Source organism: Salvelinus alpinus, chromosome 16, assembly GCF_045679555.1.
Source record: "Salvelinus alpinus chromosome 16, SLU_Salpinus.1, whole genome shotgun sequence".
Taxonomy (NCBI): Eukaryota; Metazoa; Chordata; class Actinopteri; order Salmoniformes; family Salmonidae; genus Salvelinus; species Salvelinus alpinus.
Window position 1 is genome coordinate 47,532,003 of NC_092101.1, and position 22,799 is coordinate 47,554,801.

At 39.8% G+C, this 22,799-nt stretch overlaps 1 protein-coding gene across 1 annotated transcript; it reads left to right on the plus strand.

Annotated features, from left to right (window-relative positions):
* Positions 1-13,757: 13,757 nt before the first annotated feature.
* On the plus strand, positions 13,758-19,253 carry LOC139541612 (alpha-2-HS-glycoprotein). The gene is made up of 7 exons (XM_071346434.1): positions 13,758-14,063; positions 14,672-14,782; positions 15,360-15,447; positions 15,709-15,875; positions 16,008-16,103; positions 16,294-16,377; positions 17,850-19,253. The coding sequence occupies exons 1-7, from the start codon at positions 13,863-13,865 to the stop codon at positions 18,306-18,308; spliced, it is 1,206 nt and encodes a 401-aa protein (XP_071202535.1). The 5' UTR covers positions 13,758-13,862; the 3' UTR covers positions 18,309-19,253.
* Positions 19,254-22,799: the final 3,546 nt, after the last annotated feature.

A 22,799-nucleotide genomic window follows, 5' to 3' on the forward strand; every position in this document is an offset into this window, starting at 1 on the left:
ATTTGGGAATTTGAACACAGTATCAAATCTAGGCTATTTGGGAATTTTAACACAGTATCAAAACTAGGCTATTTGGGAATTTGAACACAGTATCAAAACTAGGCTATTTGGGAATTTTAACACAGCATCAAAACTAGGCTATTTGGGAATTTTAACACAGCATCAAATCTAGGCTATTTGGGAATTTTAACACAGCATCAAATCTAGGCTATTTGGGAATTTTAACACAGCATCAAATCTAGGCTATTTGGGAATTTGAACACAGTATCAAAACTAGGCTATTTGGGAATTTGAACACAGTATCAAGGTCAGATCAATTTAGCCTAAATTATTAAATTGGAGTTTAAATTATGCTATTATATAATTATAGGCACTACAAAATGTCCTTCCATATCCACTGACTTGCCATTTATTAGTCTGTGTAATGAGTAAAAACTAATAAACGACTGTTGAGGTGCTAATTATAGAAAGTTTATTTCTTTTGTATTTTTATTTAACCTTTAATTATGATGGAAAACACCTCTGTTTTTTTTCTAGCTAGTTTGGGTATCCTAGTTTTAATTAAACGAAAAATGTTGAAGACAAGAACGTTTATATAATTCATTCTAAAAACACAAGACACTAAAGGTAGGCCTATCTTTGAATTTTGTACGGACACATTTCTAATTTATTGCTATCCATTTATAAACGTTTTAGCTCTTGTATTGACTATGTTTTGTGGTGTAGACTTTTAGAGTTATTGATCCTGGTTACACCTATATGATCACATTATTACGTTTACGTTTGATTTATGTTTAAGATCTGTTCCATGTGGACATTAATCACAGCCTTTAAAACCCTCAGTGATATTTAACATTGAACAAACTTCAGATCTTAAGTGTTCAAATATGGGAGGTCTAGGTCCCCAGCGAGCAACACCTGGTTCATGCTAGAATTACAGCTATGTTCTGGGAATTTCAATGTACCCTTATAAAGGTTCAAATCGTAATTGTCCCAGGGCCTGTGTGCAATTTTCCAGGTGGACGGGAAAGAGCTGGATGATCTCTCCAAATAAAAGTGAGAGAGAAAGAAGGAGAGAATGTGAAAAGCATTGACTCCTGGCATGCCCTCTCCCAAATGGCAGCAGGAGGGATTTTAACCTGATTTGGGTCATGAGACGTATCTGTTCAGAGTGATTTGCACAAAATATGTGTAATCACATGTTGAACCTCTATAGAATATAAATGAAAGTGTTATTGGGTTACAGAAATGAGGGTGCGGTAATAATGGATACCTCAGTCTGCTGATCCCCTGGGAAGGAGAGAGAGAGAGAGAGAGAGAGAGAGAGAGAGAGAGAGAGAGAGAGAGAGAGAGAGAGAGAGAGAGAGAGAGAGAGAGAGAGAGAGAGAGAGACGGAGAGAGACGGAGAGAAAAGGGAGAAGAAATGAGAGAGAAGGGAGAAGAAATGAGAGAGAAGGGAGAAGAAATGAGAGAGAAGGGAGAGACGGAAGAGAGGGAAAGAAATCCTGTAGCACACAGGCCTGTCTAAATTGAGTTGTAGCCAGCTGAAAACATACCAGAGCTTCTGAATCTGTTCAAATCCTGTCTAAATTGAGTTGTAGCCAGCTGAAAACATACCAGAGCTTCTGAATCTGTTCAAATCCTGTCTAAATTGAGTTGTAGCCAGCTGAAAACATACCAGAGCTTCTGAATCTGTTCAAATCCTGTCTAAATTTAGTTGTAGCCAGCTGAAAACATACCAGAGCTTCTGAATCTGTTCAAATCCTGTCTAAATTGAGTTGTAGCCAGCTGAAAATATACCAGCGCTTCTGAATCTATTCAAATCCTGTCAAGGAGCAAGGTTATGTGAATAAGGCAGCTTTTATAGAATAATAAGGATCTCAAGGAGAAGGAGAGAGATCATTGTTGCTCAACAAGTTGTTTACAGGAAATGCCAGAGACATTCTCTTTGCATTCTCAAAGCTCTTTGTTTTCCTTATAGATAGCTGTAATTCCTTGGTAATACATGCATTTCCTGTATGTTGCTACAGTCTCTGACCCAAACACAATGCGCTTTCACACACAACAATTTGATTAAATAACAAATTATAAACTGGGTGGTTCGAGCCCTGAATGCTGATTGGCTGACAGCCGTGGCATATCAGACCGTATACCATGGGTATGACAAAACATGTATTTTTACTGCTCTAATTACGTTGGTAACCAGTTTATAATAGCAATAAGGCACCTTGGGGGTTTGTGGTATATGGCCAATATACCACAGCTAAGGGATGTGTCCAGGCACTCCACATTGCTTCGTGTGTAAGAACAGCCCTTAGCCGTGGTATATTGGCCATATACCACACCCCTTCGTGCCTTATTGCTTAATTATATCATTAAGAAATTAAGATAAGACTCTTACACAATGTCAGACGGTCATTACTAAGATCGTGTTGAAATTGCTATTTTCCTTTCCCATTCTATCCCAACCATAAACTTAACAATACACACCACCAAAACCTCTGTTTATGTTGAAATCAAATTAGGACCATCTTCAATGACTGGTAGAAGGCAAGACCAACAGGCACATATTGCTGGCCATCACAGTGACCACCAAAACAGAATAGTTTCATGTTTTAAAGAAACGCCATCTTGCTCAAGTTTCTGAATAAACCATTAGTAAAATAACACACTCACAAGCACACACAAGACAACTCACATCAGAAACACTTATTGTCTGTCCAATTCTACTCTTTGATTAAAACCAAATGTTCCTGATCTGTTAAAAGTCATATTTTGAAGCTCTTTACCTCAGCTAAAAGAACAATCCATTGAATTTGATTTGCATTTGGAAATGTTGGTCGGTATATCATAAAGTTTCTGACAGTGGGATTTGTCCTTCAGGCTTCGGTCTAAATCAGATGTGAAGGATTAAAGATGGCCAGCTTCAGATGTGGTTCCTTCTCTATTCCTGCTATTCATACATTTACCCAAGTGGCTTCAGATATTCACATCTCATTTTCTGGGGGATATGTCAGTCTTCCTGATTCCTCCGTCCTCAAACTGAACAGTCTTTGTCTAAGAAACTCTCAAAGGAGATGTATTGTACATGTTGTGACAATTTAGAAGAAAAACCCACATATGAATGTAAATGATTAGGACACAATAAAAAACAATGCTAGGAATATACTATAGGTCACTGCATTAGTTTGACACGGTATGAGAATAAATACAGCAAATAGTCCTCTAATGCAATTGTTCACTGGGGGGTGATCCACAGGGGGTATTTGAGAACACTCAAGAGACAATAGACCTGCTGGTAAAATGCACATGAAGGGGTACTTTGTCCTACACTATGTTGAGAACCATCTGTTCTACTGTATGTTGAGAACCATCTGTTCTACTGTATGTTGAGAACCATCTGTTCTACTGTACGTTGAGAACCATCTGTTCTACTGTATGTTGAGAACCATCTGTTCTACTGTACGTTGAGAACCATCTGTTCTACTGTACGGTGAGAACCATCTGTTCTACGGTATGTTGAGAACCATCTGTTCTACTGTATGTTGAGAACCATCTGTTCTACTGTACGTGGAGAACCATCTGTTCTACTTTTCTACTGTATGTTGAGATCCATCTGTTCTACTGTATGTTGAGAACCATCTGTTCTACTGTACGATGAGAACCATCTGTTCTACGGTATGTTGAGAACCATCTGTTCTACTGTATGTTGAGAACCATCTGTTCTACTGTACGTGGAGAACCATCTGTTCTACTTTTCTACTGTATGTTGAGAACCATCTGTTCTACTGTATGTTGAGAACCATCTGTTCTACTGACATTGAGAACCATCTGTTCTACTGTACGTTGAGAACCATCTGTATGTTGAGAACCATCTGTTCTACTGTATGTTGAGAACCATCTATTCTACTGTATGTTGAGAACCACCTGTTCTATTGTTTGTTGAGAACCATCTGTTCTACTGTATGTTGAGAACCATCTATTCTACTGTATGTTGAGAACAATCTGTTCTGCTGTATGTTGAGAACCATCTGTTCTACTGTATGGTGAGAACCATCTGTTGTACTGTACGCTGAGAACCATCTGTTCTACTGTATGTAGAGAACCATCTGTTCTACTGTATGTTGAGAACCATCTGTTCTCTGTACGTTGAGAACCACTGTTCTACTGTACGTTGAGAACCACTGTTCTACTGTACGTTGGGAACCATCTGTTCTACTGTATGTGGAGAACCATCTGTTCTACTGTACATTGAGAACCATCTGTTCTACTGTATGTTGAGAACCATCTGTTATACTGTACATTGACAACCATCTGTTCTACTGTATGTTGAGAACCATCTGTTCTACTGTACGTTGAGAACCATCTGTTCTACTGTATGTTGAGAACCATCTGTTCTACTGTACATTGAGAACCATCTGTTCTACTGTAAGTTTAGAACCATCGGTTCTACTGTACATTGAGAACCATCTCTTCTACTGTACGTTGAGAACCATCTGTTCTACTGTACGTGGAGAACCATCTGTTCTGCTGTATGTTGAGAACCATCTGTTCTACTGTATGTTGAGAACCATCTGTTCTACTGTATGTTGAGAACCATCGGTTCTACTGTACGTGGAGAACCATATGTTCTACTGTTCTACTGTTCTACTGTATGTTGAGAACCATCTGTTCTACTGTATGTTGAGAACCATTTTATACTGTATGTTGAGAACCATCTGTTCTACTGTATGTTGAGAATCCTCTGTTCTACTGTATGTTGAGAACCACTGTTCTACTGTACGTTGAGACCCATCTGTTCTACTGTATGTTGAGATCCATTGTTATAATGTATGTTGAGAACCATCTGTTCTACTGTATGTTGTGAACCATCTGTTCTACTGTACGTTGAGAACCATTGTTAAACTATACGTGGAGAACCATCTGTTCTACTGTACATTGAGAACCATTGTTATACTGTACGTTGAGAACCATCTGTTCTACTGTATTTTGAGAACCATCTGTTCTACTGTACGTTGAGAACCATCTGTTCTACTGAATGTTGAGAACCATCTGTTCTAATGTATGTTGAGAACCATTGTTATACTGTACGTGGAGAACGATCTGTTCTACTGTACGTTGAGAACCATTTGTTCTACTGTACGTTGAGAACCACTGTTCTACTGTATGTTGAGACCCATCTGTTCTACTGACATTGAGAACCATCTGTTCTACTGTACGTTGAGAACCATCTGTTCTACTGTACGTTGAGAACCATCTGTTCTACTGTACGTTGAGAACCATCTGTATGTTGAGAACCATCTGTTCTACTGTATGTTGAGAACCATCTGTTCTACTGTTTGTTGAGAACCATCTGTTCTACTGTATGTTGAGAACCATCTGTTCTACTGTATGTTGAGAACCATCTGTTCTACTGTATGTTGAGAACCATCTGTTCTACTGTATGTTGAGAACCATCTGTTGTACTGTACGCTGAGAACCATCTGTTCTACTGTATGTTGAGAACCATCTGTTGTACTGTATGTTGAGAACCATCTGTTCTACTGTATGTTGAGAACCATCTGTTCTACTGTACGTTGAGAACCACTGTTCTACTGTACGTTGAGAACCACTGTCTACTGTACGTTGGGAACCATCTGTTCTACTGTATGTGGAGAACCATATGATCTACTGTATGTTGAGAACCATCTGTTCTACTGTACATTGAGAACCATCTGCTCTACTGTATGTTGAGAACCATCTGTTCTACTGTACATTGAGAACCATCTGTTCTACTGTACGTTTAGAACCATCGGTTCTACTGTACTTTGAGAACCATCTGTTCTACTGTACGTTGAGAACCATTTGTTCTACTGTACGTGGAGAACCATCTGTTCTGCTGTATGTTGAGAACCATCCGTTATACTGTATGTTGAGAACCATCTGCTCTACTGTATGTTGAGAACCATCGGTTCTACTGTACGTGGAGAACCATCTGTTCTACTGTTCTACTGTATGTTGAGAACCATCTGTTCTACTGTATGTTGAGAAGCATTTTATACTGTATGTTGAGAACCATCTGTTCTACTGTATGTTGAGAACCATCTGTTCTACTGTATGTTGAGAACCATCTGTTCTACTGTATGTTGAGAACCATCTGTTCTACTGTATGTTGAGAACCATCTGTTCTACTGTACATTGAGAACCATCTGCTCTACTGTATGTTGAGAACCATCTGTTCTACTGTACATTGAGAACAATCTGTTCTACTGTACGTTTAGAACCATCGGATCTACTGTACATTGAGAACCATCTGTTCTACTGTACGTTGAGAACCATCTGTTCTACTGTACGTGGAGAACCATCTGTTCTGCTGTATGTTGAGAACCATCTGTTCTACTGTATGTTGAGAACCATCTGTTCTACTGTATGTTGAGAACCATCGGTTCTACTGTACGTCGAGAACCATATGTTCTACTGTTCTACTGTATGTTGAGAACCATCTGTTCTACTGTATGTTGAGAACCATTTTATACTGTATGTTGAGAACCATCTGTTCTACTGTATGTTGAGAATCCTCTGTTCTACTGTATGTTGAGAACCACTGTTCTACTGTACGTTGATACCCATCTGTTCTACTGTATGTTGAGATCCATTGTTATACTGTATGTTGAGAACCATCTGTTCTACTGTACATTGAGAACCATTGTTATACTGTACGTTGAGAACCATCTGTTCTACTGTATTTTGAGAACCATCTGTTCTACTGTACGTTGAGAACCATCTGTTCTACTGTATGTTGAGAACCATCTGTTCTAATGTATGTTGAGAACCATTGTTATACTGTACGTGGAGAACCATCTGTTCTACTGTACGTTGAGAACCACTGTTGTACTGTACGTTGGGAACCATTTGTTCTACTGTATGTGGAGAACCATCTGTTCTACTGTATGTTGAGAACCATCTGTTCTACTGTACATTGAGAACCATCTGTTCTACTGTACATTTAGAACCATCTGTTCTACTGTATGTTGAGAACCATCTGTTCTACTGTATGTTGAGAACCATTGTTATACTGTACGTGGAGAACCATCTGTTCTACTGTACGTTGAGAACCATTTGTTCTACTGTATATGGAGAACCATCTGTTCTACTGTATGTTGAGAACCATCTGTTCTACTGTACGTTGAGAACCATCTGTTCTACTGTACGTTGAGAACCATCTGTTCTACTGTATGTTCAAGAACCATCTGTTCTACTGTACGTTGATAACCATCTGTTCTACTGTACATTGAGAACCATTTGTTCTACTGTACATTGAGAACCATCTGTTCTACTGTATGTTGAGAACCATCTGTTCTACTGTATGTTGAAACCCATCTTGAGACCCTTCTTCAGTGGGTCATATGATTGAGTGTAGTCTGGCCCAGGAGTGTGCAGGTGAACATAAAGGCTCTGGAGCAACGAACCGCCCTTGCTGTCTCTGCCTGGCCGGTTGCCCTCACTCCACTGGGATGCTCTGCCTCTAACCCTGTTACAGGGCCTGAGTCACTGGCTTACTGGTGCTCTTTCATGCCGTCCCTAGGAGGAGTGCGTCACTTGAGTGGGTTGAGTCACTGACGTGATCTTCCTGTCTGGGTTGGCGCCCCCCCTTGGGTTGTGCCGTGGCGGAGATCTTTGTGGGCTATACTCGGCCTTGTCTCAGGATGGTAAGTTGGTGGTTGAAGTTATCCCTCTAGTGGTGTGGGGGCTGTGCTTTGGCAAAGTGGGTGGGGTTATATCCTTCCTGTTTGGCCCTGTCCGAGGGTATCATCGGATGGGGCCACAGTGTCTCCTGACCACTCCTGTCTCAGCCTCCAGTATTTATGCTGCAGTAGTTTATGTGTCGGGGGGCTAGGGTCAGTTTGTTATATCTGGAGTACTTCTCCTGTCTTATCCGGTGTCCTGTGTGAATTTAAGTATGCTCTCTCTAATTCTCTCTTTCTCTCTTTCTTTCTCTCTCTCGGAGGACCTGAGCCCTAGGACCATGCCTCAGGACTACCTGGCATGATGACTCCTTGCTGTCCTCAGTCCACCTGGCCGTGCTGCTGCTCCAGTTTCAACTGTTCTGCCTGCGGCTATGGAACCCTGACCTGTTCACCGGACGTGCTACCTGTCCCAGACCTGCTGTTTTCAACTCTCTAGAGACAGCAGGAGCGGTAGAGATACTCTTAATAATCGGCTATGAAAAGCCAACTGACATTTACTCCTGAGGTGCTGACTTGCTGCACCCTCGACATCCACTGTGATTATTATTATTTGACCATGCTGGTCATTTATGAACATTTGAACATCTTGGCCATGTTCTGTTATAATCTCCACCTGGCACAGTCAGAAGAGGACTGGCCACCCCTCATAGCCTGGTTTCTCTCTAGGTTTCTTCCTAGGTTTTGGCCTTTCTAGGGAGTTTTTCCTAGCCACTGTGCTTCTACACCTGCATTGCTTGCTGTTTGGGGTTTTAGGCTGGGTTTCTGAACAGCACTTTGAGATATCAGCTTATGTAAGAAGGGCTATATAAATACATTTGATTTGTTGAGAACCATCTGTTCTACTGTATGTTGAGAACCATCTGTTCTACTGTATGTTGAGAACCATCTGTTCTACTGTATGTTGAGAACCATCTGTTCTACTGTATGTTGAGAACCATCTGTTCTACTTTATGTTGAGAACCATCTGTTCAATACTATGTTGAGAACCATCTGTTCTACTGTATGTTGAGAACCATCTGTTCTACTGTACGTTGAGAACCATCTGTTCTACTGTATGTTGAGAATCCTCTGTTCAATACTATGTTGAGAACCATCTGTACTACTGTATGTTGAGAACCATATGTTCTACTGTACGTTGAAAACCATCTGTTCTACAGTATGTTGAGAACCATCTGTTCTACTGTATGTTGAGAACCATCTGTTCTACTTTATGTTGAGAACCATCTGTTCAATACTATGTTGAGAACCATCTGTTCTACTGTATGTTGAGAACCATCTGTTCTACTGTACGTTGAGAACCATCTGTTCTACTGTATGTTGAGAACCATCTGTTCAACACTATGATTAGAGCCATATGTTCTACTGTACGTTGAGAACCATCTGTCTACTGTATGTTGAGAACCATCTGTTCTACTGTACGTTGAGAACCATCTGTTCTACTGTATGTTGAGAATAATCTGTTCTACTGTATGTTGAGAACCATCTGTTCTACTGTATTTTGAGAACCATCTGTTTTACTGTATGTTGAGAACCATCTGTTCTACTGTATGTTGAGAACCATCTGTTCTACTGTATATTGAGAACCATCTGTTCTACTGTATGTTGAGAACTATCTGTCCTACTGTATGTTGAGAACCATCTGTTCTACTGTATGTTGAGAACCATCTGTTCTACTGTACATTGAGAACCATCTGTTCTACTCTATGTTGAGAACCATCTGTTGTACTGTATGTTGAGAACCATCTGTTCTACTGTACATTGAGAACCATCTGTTCTACTGTACGTTTAGAACCATCGGTTCTACTGTACATTGAGAACCATCTGTTCTACTGTACATTGAGAACCATCTGTTCTACTGTACGTGGAGAACCATCTGTTCTACTGTATGTTGAGAACCATCTGTTCTAATGTATGTTGAGAACCATCTGTTCTACTGTATGTTGAGAACCATCTGTTCTACTGTATGTTGAGAACCATCTGTTCTACTGTGTGTTGAGAACCATCTGTTCTACTGTATGTTGAGAACCATCTGTTCTACTGTACGTTGAGAACCATCTGTTCTACTGTACATTAAGAACCATCTGTTCTACTGTACGTTGAGATCCATCTGTTCTACTGTACGTTGAGAACCATCTGTTCTACTGTATGTTGAGAACCATCTGTTCTACTGTATGTTGAGAACCATCTGTTCTACTGTATGTTGAGAACCATCTGTTCTACTGTATGTTGAGAATCATCTGTTCTACTGTATGTTGAGAACCATCTGTTCTACTGTATGTTGAGAACCATCTGTTCTACTGTGAGTGGAGAACCACTGTTCTACTGTATGTTGAGAACCATCTGTTCTACTGTATGTTGAGAACCATCTGTTCTACTGTACGTGGAGAGCCATCTGTTCTACTGTATGTTGAGAACCATCTGTTCTACTGTATGTTGAGAACCATCTGTTCTACAGTACGTTGAGAACCATCTGTTCTACTGTATGTTGAGAACCATCTGTTCTACTGTATGTTGAGAACCATCTGTTCTACTGTATGTTGAGAACCATCTGTTCTACTGTACGTGGAGAACCATCTGTTCTACTGTATGTTGAGAACCATCTGTTCTACTGTACGTGGAGAACTATCTGTTCTACTGTACGTTGAGAACCATCTGTTCTACTGTATGTTGAGAACCATCAGTTCTACTGTATGTTGAGAACCATCTGTTCTACTGTATGTTGAGAACCATCTGTTCTACTGTATGTTGAGAACCATCTGTTCTACTGTATGTTGAGAATCATCTGTTCTACTGTATGTTGAGAACCATCTGTTCTACTGTATGTTGAGAACCATCTGTTCTACTGTGAGTGGAGAACCACTGTTCTACTGTATGTTGAGAACCATCTGTTCTACTGTATGTTGAGAACCATCTGTTCTACTGTACGTGGAGAGCCATCTGTTCTACTGTATGTTGAGAACCATCTGTTCTACTGTATGTTGAGAACCATCTGTTCTACAGTACGTTGAGAACCATCTGTTCTACTGTATGTTGAGAACCATCTGTTCTACTGTATGTTGAGAACCATCTGTTCTACTGTATGTTGAGAACCATCTGTTCTACTGTACGTGGAGAACCATCTGTTCTACTGTATGTTGAGAACCATCTGTTCTACTGTACGTGGAGAACTATCTGTTCTACTGTACGTTGAGAACCATCTGTTCTACTGTATGTTGAGAACCATCAGTTCTACTGTATGTTGAGAACTATCTGTTCTACTGTATGTTGAGAACCATCTGTTCTACTGTGAGTGGAGAACCATCTGTTCTACTGTATATTGAGAACCATCTGTTCTACTGTATGTTGAGAACTATCTGTCCTACTGTATGTTGAGAACCATCTGTTCTACTGTATGTTGAGAACCATCTGTTCTACTGTACATTGAGAACCATCTGTTCTACTGTATGTTGAGAACCATCTGTTGTACTGTATGTTGAGAACCATCTGTTCTACTGTACATTGAGAACCATCTGTTCTACTGTACGTTTAGAACCATCGGTTCTACTGTACATTGAGAACCATCTGTTCTACTGTACATAGAGACCATCTGTTCTACTGTACGTGGAGAACCATCTGTTCTACTGTATGTTGAGAACCATCTGTTCTAATGTATGTTGAGAACCATCTGTTCTACTGTTCTACTGTATGTTGAGAACCATATGTTCTACTGTACGTGGAGAACCATCTGTTCTACTGTACGTTGAGAACCATCTGTTCTACTGTATGTTGAGAACCATCTGTTCTACTGTACGTTGAGAACCATCTGTTCTACTGTACATTGAGAACCATCTGTTCTACTGTACGTTGAGATCCATCTGTTCTACTGTACATTGAGAACCATCTGTTCTACTGTATGTTGAGAACCATCTGTTCTACTGTATGTTGAGAACCATCTGTTCTACTGTATGTTGAGAACCATCTGTTCTACTGTATGTTGAGAATCATCTGTTCTACTGTATGTTGAGAACCATCTGTTCTACTGTATGTTGAGAACCATCTGTTCTACTGTGAGTGGAGAACCACTGTACTACTGTATGTTGAGAACCATCTGTTCTACTGTATGTTGAGAACCATCTGTTCTACTGTATGTTGAGAACCATCTTTTCTACTGTATGTTGAGAACCATCTGTCCTACTGTACGTTGAGAACCATCTATTCTACTGTACGTGGAGAGCCATCTGTTCTACTGTATGTTGAGAACCATCTGTTCTACTGTATGTTGAGAACCATCTGTTCTACAGTACGTTGAGAACCATCTGTTCTACTGTATGTTGAGAACCATCTGTTCTACTGTATGTTGAGAACCATCTGTTCTACTGTATGTTGAGAACCATCTGTTCTACTGTACGTGGAGAACCATCTGTTCTACTGTATGTTGAGAACCATCTGTTCTACTGTACGTGGAGAACCATCTGTTCTACTGTACGTTGAGAACCATCTGTTCTACTGTACGTTGAGAACCATCTGTTCTACTGTGAGTGGAGATACTGCATCACTTTTGGAGCCGTATTATGAAGTGGATCACTATTATGAAGTGGATCACTATTATGAAGTGGATCACTATTATGAAGTGGATCACTATTATGAAGTGGATCACTATTATGAAGTGGATCACTATTATGAAGTGGATCACTATTCAACAGCAATAAAGAGGAAGAACAACAGCCTTGAAACCAGACTTAGTCTGTAGGTACTCTGAATATCAGTTATGATTGCTCAGTTGGATAAACAACAACTAAACAATACAATAAGGCTTTCCAGACCTGTCTTGACAGAATCCTCTATCAACCCGGCTCATGTTATACTATTTCTGGGATGAGGTGTAAACACCTCTCAGATGATTCCATATGTTTGATTCACTACAGATACACATCATGATAATAGCCCCTCTTAGAAGACAAGATACAGGTTCTACAGTTCCATAAGAGTTTCCAAATGGAATTCCTTCCCAGACACAAGAAAATGAAAATAAACACATTTAGGCCTTTTGCTTGAATCTTTAGTCCTTCACCATCAATTAACAGTGGCGGCAGGTAGCCTAGCGGTTAGAGCGTTGGACTAGTAACCGCAAGGTTGCAAGATTGAATCCCTGAGCTGACAAGGTAAAATAAAATCTGTCGTTCTGCCCATGAACAAGGCAGTTAACCCACTGTTCCTAGGCTGTCATTGAAAGTAAAAATTAGTTCTTAACTGACTTGCCTCGTTAAATAAAGATAATTAAATAAAACAGGTGGTTGTCATCACCAACCAGATCAGGACCAGATAAATTGACTAAATCTTCTTGAATAATATTTAATTTTTTAGTAAGATAAGCTTCAAATGGGTACGGCCTTATTGACTCAACAACCAAAACACATCTGTAATGAACCAGAAAAGCAGTAGTAATTTTATAGTTGTTTATCAAATTTAGCTGGCTAAATAATTGATTCTGCTTTGTAGTATACCCCTCAGGTGATTCAAGCTTTGCACAAGTTAAAGGCAATAGATATTTACAAGTCCGTATCCATATTTATATTCTGTCAAGGTATTAAAGGCACGTTCCACGTTCAAATTCCAATCCTGTTTCATTCAACCGCTGTGGCACTCCATGGAATGATAAGGCCAACATTGCCGCCTGTCGGTGAAATGAAGAACTGCAATCTACCAAGACGCAAATAGCGAACAATTTAGATCATAATTTGGACTGTGTTAGTTATCATCACCACTTTTTGGGGGGAGACTTCTACCATTTGTATCGATCTGGTTTAGGTTACATTTTAGACATAAATCCTTCGGAAATTCTGTCATATAATATTATGTATAGTTCAGAAAATTACATGTGAAAATGTGTAAAAGCACATAGTAGGTCCTAGAATTTCCGTCAATTATCGGGTTTGACAAATACAATTATTCAAGAAACACGTTTTTTTGTTTTGCTAAAACAATCAAATCAAATAACTTTATCTTGGCTCCGTTTCAAAATCTCTGTTTTCTTTTTGATTCCAAAAGTCACTGCCACAAAGTAAACAGATGTGGTAGGAGGAGAACAAGAGACATTTTTCCACTTGACATTTACCCACCTTGGCGACAAAAAAAAGTTTATTAAAAACTATTAAAATGGGAAAATGTACCTGGATTTTACTGTTAACTCATATTTTGCACGCCTGGGGACAGATGATAGAGCTATTGCCCACACCTTGCAACAACAAAGCTGTGGAGAAGCTTTCCAAATTGGCCCTCACCTACATCAATGAAGACCGAACCGAGGGGTATAAATTTGCCCTCAATAGAATATCCAACGTTCATCTTCACGCTCAGGTCAGTTTTCTGTCTATTATCAAAGAATGTTGCTGTCCGTTTTATTTTAAATTCGGGAATCTATGTTTAAGAAAATCAACTACTTGACTAATGAGTGTTTGCTTGTGTGGGGCCTACATGTACCCAAACTAATTGCGCATGAGCAGAAGAGTCTGGTGTACTGTAGGCTCTATTCTAATACTATGTGACAGAGACGCAGATCTGGTGGAACGTCAAAGTCAGATCAGATTCTTGTTTATCAGATCTTGGGATTAGTGGTATCATGAGACAAGGATTAATAAATGGGTTTATCTTGAAATGACACACACACACACACACACACACACACACACACACACACACACACACACACACACACACACACACACACACACACACACACACACACACACACACACACACACACACACACACACACACACACACACACACCTGGCATTCAGCCACTACATTATTCTCTTGAGTATGAGGCTGGCAAACCCATTGTGAATGAAGGGAAATCTAATGTTGGTCGTTTAATATTCAAAGCCTGGCCAAGAGAGATGGGAAAACACAGCCTCGTGTTGTTGAGAGTGTCTGATGTCCATGTTAATGTTTGTCTCTCTCAGGGTCCAGCTGGAAACGTCTACTACCTCCTTCTAGATGTGTTGGAGACCAAGTGTCATGTGAGAAGCCCTAAACCCTGGAAACGATGTGATGTCAGACCCTTCATGGAAACCGTATGTCACCCTGATACAGAAACTCATTCAAATTCAATTCAAACTGTTTATCACACGCACGCACGCACGCACGCACGCACGCACGCACGCACGCACGCACGCACGCACGCACGCACGCACACACACACACACACACACACACACACACACACACACACGTAGCAGTAGTTTTTCTTCCCCATTTCATAGTCACAGCGACACGTACATTGTGCCAAGATGTACACTACAGTTGCTATTCCTGGATCTGAATCAGTGACTTTGTGTTCCTGTTATGTCCTAATAAAACACACACATAGCAGTTTCCTCTGTAGCCCAACGGCACCGGACGGGTTACTAATAAAACACACTGTGGTGCAGAGGAGAGGTGTGACCCAAGGACCACTGTCATGGCCGTCTGTGGACAGTGACATCACCGTTCAGCGTGTTCAGTATTGAAAGTGGTCAAACTGTTCTCTGCGCTAGTTTCTAATACAGTTTTAATATATTCCAGAATTGCTGGACTGAGTTTTCCCTGAGATTGGATGCATTAGTCCAAGCAATAATGATTTGCTTGACGATGATATTGTTTTCCTTGCAGCAAATCTCTGGGAACTGCAATACCACCATTCTCCACACAGCTAATGGATACTCCTACCTGTACAGCTACGACTGCACACTGGTGCCTGGTACTGTGACTATACTGTACTCTCACTATTCTACACACCTAGATAGGCAACCCCAGCACTTGACCTCAATGGGTGCACTCGAGACACTTTAAAACCCTTCTTCAAGGGGTCACAAAAATCAGATCTTCTGTGTTGGCCTTTGCAGAATATGTGCCTGGGCTGGATCTAATCCCCCCTTTCTCCTCTCTCCTCTCCCCCTCTCCCCTCTCCCCCTTTCTCCTCTCCCCTCTCTCCTCTCTCCTCTGCCCTCTCCCCCTGCAGACCCTCCAGAGAAGCTGCAGCAGACATGTCCAGCCTGCCCCTTGCTGCTGCCCATAGACAGCCCCAGGGCGGTGCACGCTGCTGGGCTGACCCTCTACAAGTTCAACACGCAGAGCACCCTACCCTCCAGCCTGGCCCTGCAGAACCTTACCAGGGCTTCCGTACAGGTAGCGAGCCTGGCTGCTAACTTGCTCCTTTAGATTATTTGATGATTTTATGTGCATCTCATATTAGTGAGCGCAGTAGACATGTTAACGGTATGAGCGACTCTTTTCTGTCCTCGCCTCTGTTTCCCACAGAGTGGGCCCGTGCCTGCTACCTTTGTGGAGTACACAGTGCAGGAGTGTCGCGAGGGCTATGTGGGCATGTGTGTGCCAACAGACAACAGTGGAGACGTACGTATGTGTCAGAACCCATGGCAACATTTTATATCACAGTTGCCTTGCCAAAAGTGGGGGGGGGGGGGGGGGGGGAATAGAATGTCCAATACCACTGCAAACCATTGTGTTGTTTGCGCCTCAATATATAACATTTTAAATTCAGTTGCCCTCCTGCATACATCGAGTTGCAACCTTTCCCTTGCAGCCAGCTGGGTTTTGTAAGGGGGCGGTGTATGGAGCTATCGGCCAACCAGACGTGGATGTCTCTTGTGAAATATTCCATCCAAAGGTATTGTCAATACGCCTACAGTATCTTTGTTTGTTTGAGCTTGGGCCCTTTTTGCTTATCTGTTCAGTTCTGGGAATGAGACAGAGCACCTGGCACAAGAACTGTAAACAACTGCAGGCAACTCAATGAAAGCAGAGACAAATGGTGTCCAGACCTGAACTGTAATACATCTTAGTTAAATCTGAGTTTGACTGGACTCATGATGAATCCTATATTATAAATCCTATATTATAAATCCTATATTATAAATTCCTTTACAAAATTGGCTGATGGGAGTTTTATTCAGTTGCATTGTACAGTTTTGTGTTGTTGTGTTGTATTGTTGTATTGTGTTGTGTTGTGTTGTTTTATTGTGTTGTATTGTATTGTTTTATTGTGTTGTGTTGTTGTGTTGTATTGTTGTGTTGTATTGTTGTGTTGTGTTGTTGTGTTGTATTGTTTTATTGTGTTGTATTGTTGTGTTGTGTTGTTGTATTGTTTTATTGTGTTGTATTGTTTTATTGTGTTGTATTGTTGTGTTTTATTGTTTTATTGTGTTGTATTGTTGTATTGTTTTATTGTGTTGTGTTGTTGTGGTGTGTTGTTGTGTTGTATTGTTTTATTGTGTTGTTGTGTTGTTTTATTGTGTTGTATTGTTTTATTGTTTTATTGTGTTGTATTGTTTTATTGTGTTGTATTGTTGTGTTGTATTGTTTTATTGTTTTATTGTGTTGTATTGTTTTATTGTGTTGTATTGTTGTGTTGTAGTGTTGTATTGTTTTATTGTGTTGTATTGTTGTATTGTTTTATTGTGTTGTATTGTTGTATTGTTGTATTGTGTTGTATTGTTGTATTGTATTGTTGTATTGTTTTATTGTGTTGTATTGTTGTATTGTTGTATTGTTTTATTGTGTTGTATTGTTGTGTTGTGTTGTTGTGTTGTATTGTTGTGTTGTGTTGTTGTGTTGTTTTGTTGTGTTGTATTGTTGTGTTGTTACATTGTAATGGTGTGTTGTTGTGTTGTATTGTTGTGTTGTATTGTTTTATTGTGTTGTGTTGTTACATTGTAATGGTGTGTTGTTGTATTGTTTTATTGTGTTGTATTGTTGTGTTGTGTTGTTACATTGTAATGGTGTGTTGTTGTGTTGTATTGTTGTGTTGTGTGGTAATAGGTTGTATTGTTGTGCTGTGTTTTGTTGTGTTGTCGTGTTGTGTTGTGTGGTACTAGATTGTATTGTTGTGTTGTACTGTGGTGTGTTGCAGTGTTGTATTTAATTTTTGTGCTGTGTTGTAGTGTTGTATTGTTGTTATCTTATTGTTGTGTTGTGTTGTTATTTTGTATTGTATTGTTGTGTTGTTATTTGTATTGTATTGTTGTGTTGTTATTTGTATTGTATCGTTGTGTTGTGTTGTTATTTGTATTCTTGTGTTGTATTGTGTTGTTGTATTGCACTGTGTTGCTTTGTTTTATTGTATTTTACCTTCTTCTCTAGGGCATTGATGTTTTCCATGACCTGACCCCTCCTCGACCCCCAATGATGCCTGAAGTCCCCATCTTTGTTCCCAATGTCCCCATTATCATCCCCTCCTACCCCACAGCCCCCTCTCCTCTTCTGGAGGAGCCCCAAACACAACCCTTTGACCCCAGTATCCTGGTTGACCCTACATGCCTCTTTCCCAACCCCCCTATCCCCAACCCCAACCCTTCGTCTTCCAGCGAGTCTTTGGAGTCTCAGGAGACTCCAGTCTCTCCAGGAGTTCCAGACTCGTCCTCCGAGGAGCTAGGTGTGGCTCGACCGCCCTTCAACTTCCGCTACCGGCCCCTGCGCAGACGGAGGCAGGCCCTGGTGACAGCCAAGCCCCCTCACACCCCTGTCTTTCTGGCTGAGTTCCCCAGCACGCCCTCTCCCTTCCGCTCCTGCCCTGGTCCTTCTCGCTACACCACTGTGTGACCCAGACTGGGATAGAGCCTCCTTCAGTAGGGCACAACTCTGTGCAACGTTCATAAAGAAATGTATCACTTTTCTATCTGCAATGTTCGTTAGGTCGTATCCTCCTGAACGTATCTCGAGCATGACTTTAAAGTTTGGAGACTGGTATAAAATGTAGAGTTAAAGTTAGGAGACTGGTATAAAATGTAGAGTTAAAGTTAGGAGACTGGTATAAAATGTAGAGTTTAAGTTAGGAGACTGGTATAAAATGTAGAGTTTAAGTTAGGAGACTGGTATAAAGTGTAGAGTTTAAGTTAGGAGACTGGTATAAAATGTAGAGTTTAAGTTAGGAGACTGGTATAAAATGTAGAGTTAAAGTTAGGAGACTGGTATAAAATGTAGAGTTAAAGTTAGGAGACTGGTATAAAATGTAGAGTTAAAGTTAGGAGACTGGTATAAAATGTAGAGTTAAAGTTAGGAGACTGGTATACAATGTAGAGTTAAAGTTAGGAGACTGGTATAAAATGTAGAGTTTAAGTTAGGAGACTGGTATAAAATGTAGAGTTTAAGTTAGGAGACTGGTATAAAATGTAGAGTTTAAGTTAGGAGACTGGTATAAAATGTAGAGTTTAAGTTAGGAGAATGGTATACAATGTAGAGTTAAAGTTAGGAGACTGGTATAAAATGTAGAGTTTAAGTTAGGAGACTGGTATAAAATGTAGAGTTTAAGTTAGGAGACTGGTATAAAATGTAGAGTTTAAGTTAGGAGACTGGTATAAAATGTAGAGTTTCATCCTGCATACGTTTGGTATATTATTTTGTTAATGACATCTCTTCTCTGAAAACATATTCAGACATTAGTCGTATTTCTAGCCTGCAGCTTACATTTCTGAAGTTTCTTTGAGACTTCAGTTCAGACGTTCTCATCTGATTTTAAAAACAGCTAAATAAACTCTTACAATGTGATGAAAAGTGTTGACTGTTTGTATAAGGCCTCTTTATCTCCCTGTTAGGTGACATGTTTAATTTTCCTGTCAAATCGCCAGTTGACAACACATCCCTTATGGGATTCATTGACACAAACATCTCAATAATTCACTGGGATAATTCAGTGATAATTCTTCTTCCGGTGTTCTCTGCAGCGCGCATCGCATGAAGAGTGAAAAAAAAATACAAATAAAAAATACATTAAAGAAATAAGGTTATCCAAACAATAATTATTTAAAAAAAATATATATATACATACATACACAACACAATCTCACACTCAATTCATGGAAATATGTGCAAAAAGTATTGCAGCAGATTTTGCGCATTTTTATGCGTAGTTTAATTCATGTGGAAAAAAACACAAAATAGTATGACTTAACTCGTATGACATTTTTTTGGGGGGGGGGGGGGGGGCAAACTTGGAACAATCTATTGAACGTTATTATAGCAATGCATGATGGGCACTGGTGTTCTACACTGTCTTTTTTTGTGTCCCACATTTATTTATTTATATATTTTTTAAATAACGTGTTAACAACCCAATATCGTTAATCAACCAGGTTGCCACTGAAATAATTATAATATAATAGTAGCCTTACGTTGTTTTAATTTTTTATTTATTAATGCCAATACTGTTTTCTATGCTTGTTTTCGCTTAATACTTTGGAATACTGGTGCACTTGTAGTCAGAAAGGCTATTTTTTCGTGTATTAGGTCTACACGGTTTTCTTCATAACACATTTCATATTTCGTGGAGCATTACACAATTTTGATCATAATCCATTTAATACAAGGCTCCACTTTTTCGTGTACATTACACCATTTCTTTCGTAACTCATTTTATACAAGGCTATGTCGAGTTTTACGAGGGTTGCCAGATTGGAGAAAAAATACAGGTGATTTTTTTATGGTATCGATTAAGGAATTTGATCGGGGAATGGGGATACATTTTTATGATGGGAAATTATAATACACACCATAATATGAACACATATTTAACTAGGCAAGTCAGTTAAAAACACATTCTTATTTACAGTGACGGCCTACCTCGGCCAAACCCGGCGCCGTCCTATGGGACTCCCAATCACAGCCGGATGTGTTACAGCCTGGATTCAAACCAGGGACTGTAGTGACGACTCGTGCACTGAGATGCAGTTCCTCAGACCGCTGCGCCACTCGGGAGCCCACACACTCAAAATTTTCATACTCACGTTACTGTATGGCCAACTCCTGAATTTTGTATGAATAATTTGTAATAAAATATTTGTATCTAGTAGTCATGTATTCATTATCTTTAATGGGTTAAGTCTTTGTAGTTTGCATGTTTCGGTAACGACTAACATGGTTAAACTAGTCATAAATCCCAGCTTGATTTAGCTTTTGGTATATTTGGCATTTTTAGACATATTCTCTATTTCCACTGGAGAAATGCTGTCTGAAGCCATTCGGCTATGTGTTTCACAGCCCTATAATAATGATATATGTTCCATCAGCTTAAAAAGGGTTTATTTACAACCTCTGGAATATAAGATGTTGGGAATAGTGGTATAGGAGAGTCTGACATATAACCCCTAACTTGAGTTCAGTCTTCGCCAATGAGAACCAAGAGGGGCCTAGTTTCGTCCTTCATGACTGGGGGATAGGCCTTGATTCTAGGCCGAAGGAAATCCTCCATGCATCTCATCAGATCAGAACAGGATGGATCAACAGTGATTCAGATTACTTGTTTGCATCCTAAAAAAAAGGGTAGTTGTGTTTTGCTGCATTATTTGTCTACCCAGACGATGTGGATCATTGTCAGGGTATTAAATGTATAAGCTTCCGTAACAAAAGGAAAGCCCTAAAAATAGTCAAAGACTCCAGCCACCCTAGTCATAGACTCTTGTCTCTGCTACCGCATGGCAAGTGGTACCGAAGCGCCAAGTCTAGGTCCAACGGTACCGGAGTGCCAAGTCTAGGTCCAAGAGGCTTCTAAACAGCTTCTACCCCCAAGCCATAAGACTCCTGAACAGCTAATCAAATGGCTACCCAGACTATTTACATTGCACCCCCCCCTCTCTCTTTTACGCTGCTGCTACTCTCTTTATTATCTATGCATAGTCACTTTAATAACTCTACCTACATGTACATTTGACTCTGTATATGTACATTTGACTCTGTCCCCCTGTATATGGTCTCGCTATTGTAATGATAGTATTAAACAAAAACAAGCATAGAAAACAGCATTGGTATTAATAATAATAATAAAAACAACTCTTAAGGCTACGATTATATTATAATTATTTCGGTGACAACCTGGTTGATTAACGATATTGGGTTGTTAACACGTTTGTTTTTTTATATAAATAAATAAATAGGCAGTGTAGAACACCATTGCCCAAAATGCATCACTCCAATAACTTTCAAAAGATTGTTCCGAAAGTTTGCCCCCCCCAAAAAATGTATTTTCCTATGAATAAAGTCTCACATAAATGTGTCTTTCCTACAAATTAAGTTGCACTAAAATGTGTGTATTTTCACACAAATTTTAGCCACACAAAAAGGCCAAAAAACGCACAAAATCTGCTCAAATATTTTTTGTACATTTTTGCACTAATTAAGTGAAAGATTGTGTTGACATACATACATACACAGATAAATAAATGCAGAAAAATGAAACAGAAGGTATTTGAACCCAGTCTGGCACAAAAATAATACTCAATTGGGAGACAGACCTACACATACACACATATATACAGTATATATATATACACACGTGCTATATAGAAGCTAAATATGTTTATAATTTTATAATAGGCAGTTGGTTATGGTTGCTTGTGTTTCATAATAGACGGGTCTCAGAAAACCTCAGACAGCCTCTAGTCTACTGCAACATATCTCACTTTCACAGATGATCACTGCTGAGGCTTGATCCCATACCTTTCTCTGCAGTCATATGGGTTTGGCTTTCTTGCACTAACACTCACACTTGTCTTTTCTCACTAGCATTGACTATGCTGATATCTGCTTTATTGAGGAATTGTTTTACTTACTATGACTGTGATACGTGGTTGTCTCACCTAGCTACCTTAAGCTACCTTAAGCTACTAACTGTAAGTCGCGATGGATAAGAGCGTCTGCTAAATTACTCATCTTTAGAATGTAACGGAGGTTCCCCACTGTTTCCACAGGCTGATTGAAGTGTGGTTTTATCAACACGGGTTAAGAGGCTGAGCTGATGGCGATAAAGAAAGGCAGGAATGCAACACAGATGTTTGTTGACGACATAGTTTAATGATAACTGTTAACTTATGGTAAGCTTCTCACTCTTGGAGTGAGATAGACAGTATCCCCCACTCCTCACCCCTCAGTATTTCCCATTCCTCATCCCTAAATATTCCCCATTCCTCATCCCACAGTATTCCCCATTCCTCATCCCTGAGAATTCCCTAATCTTCATCCCTCAATATTCCCCATTCCTCTTCCCTTAATGTTACCCATTCCTCACCCCTCAGTATTCCCGATTCCTCATCCCTCAGTATT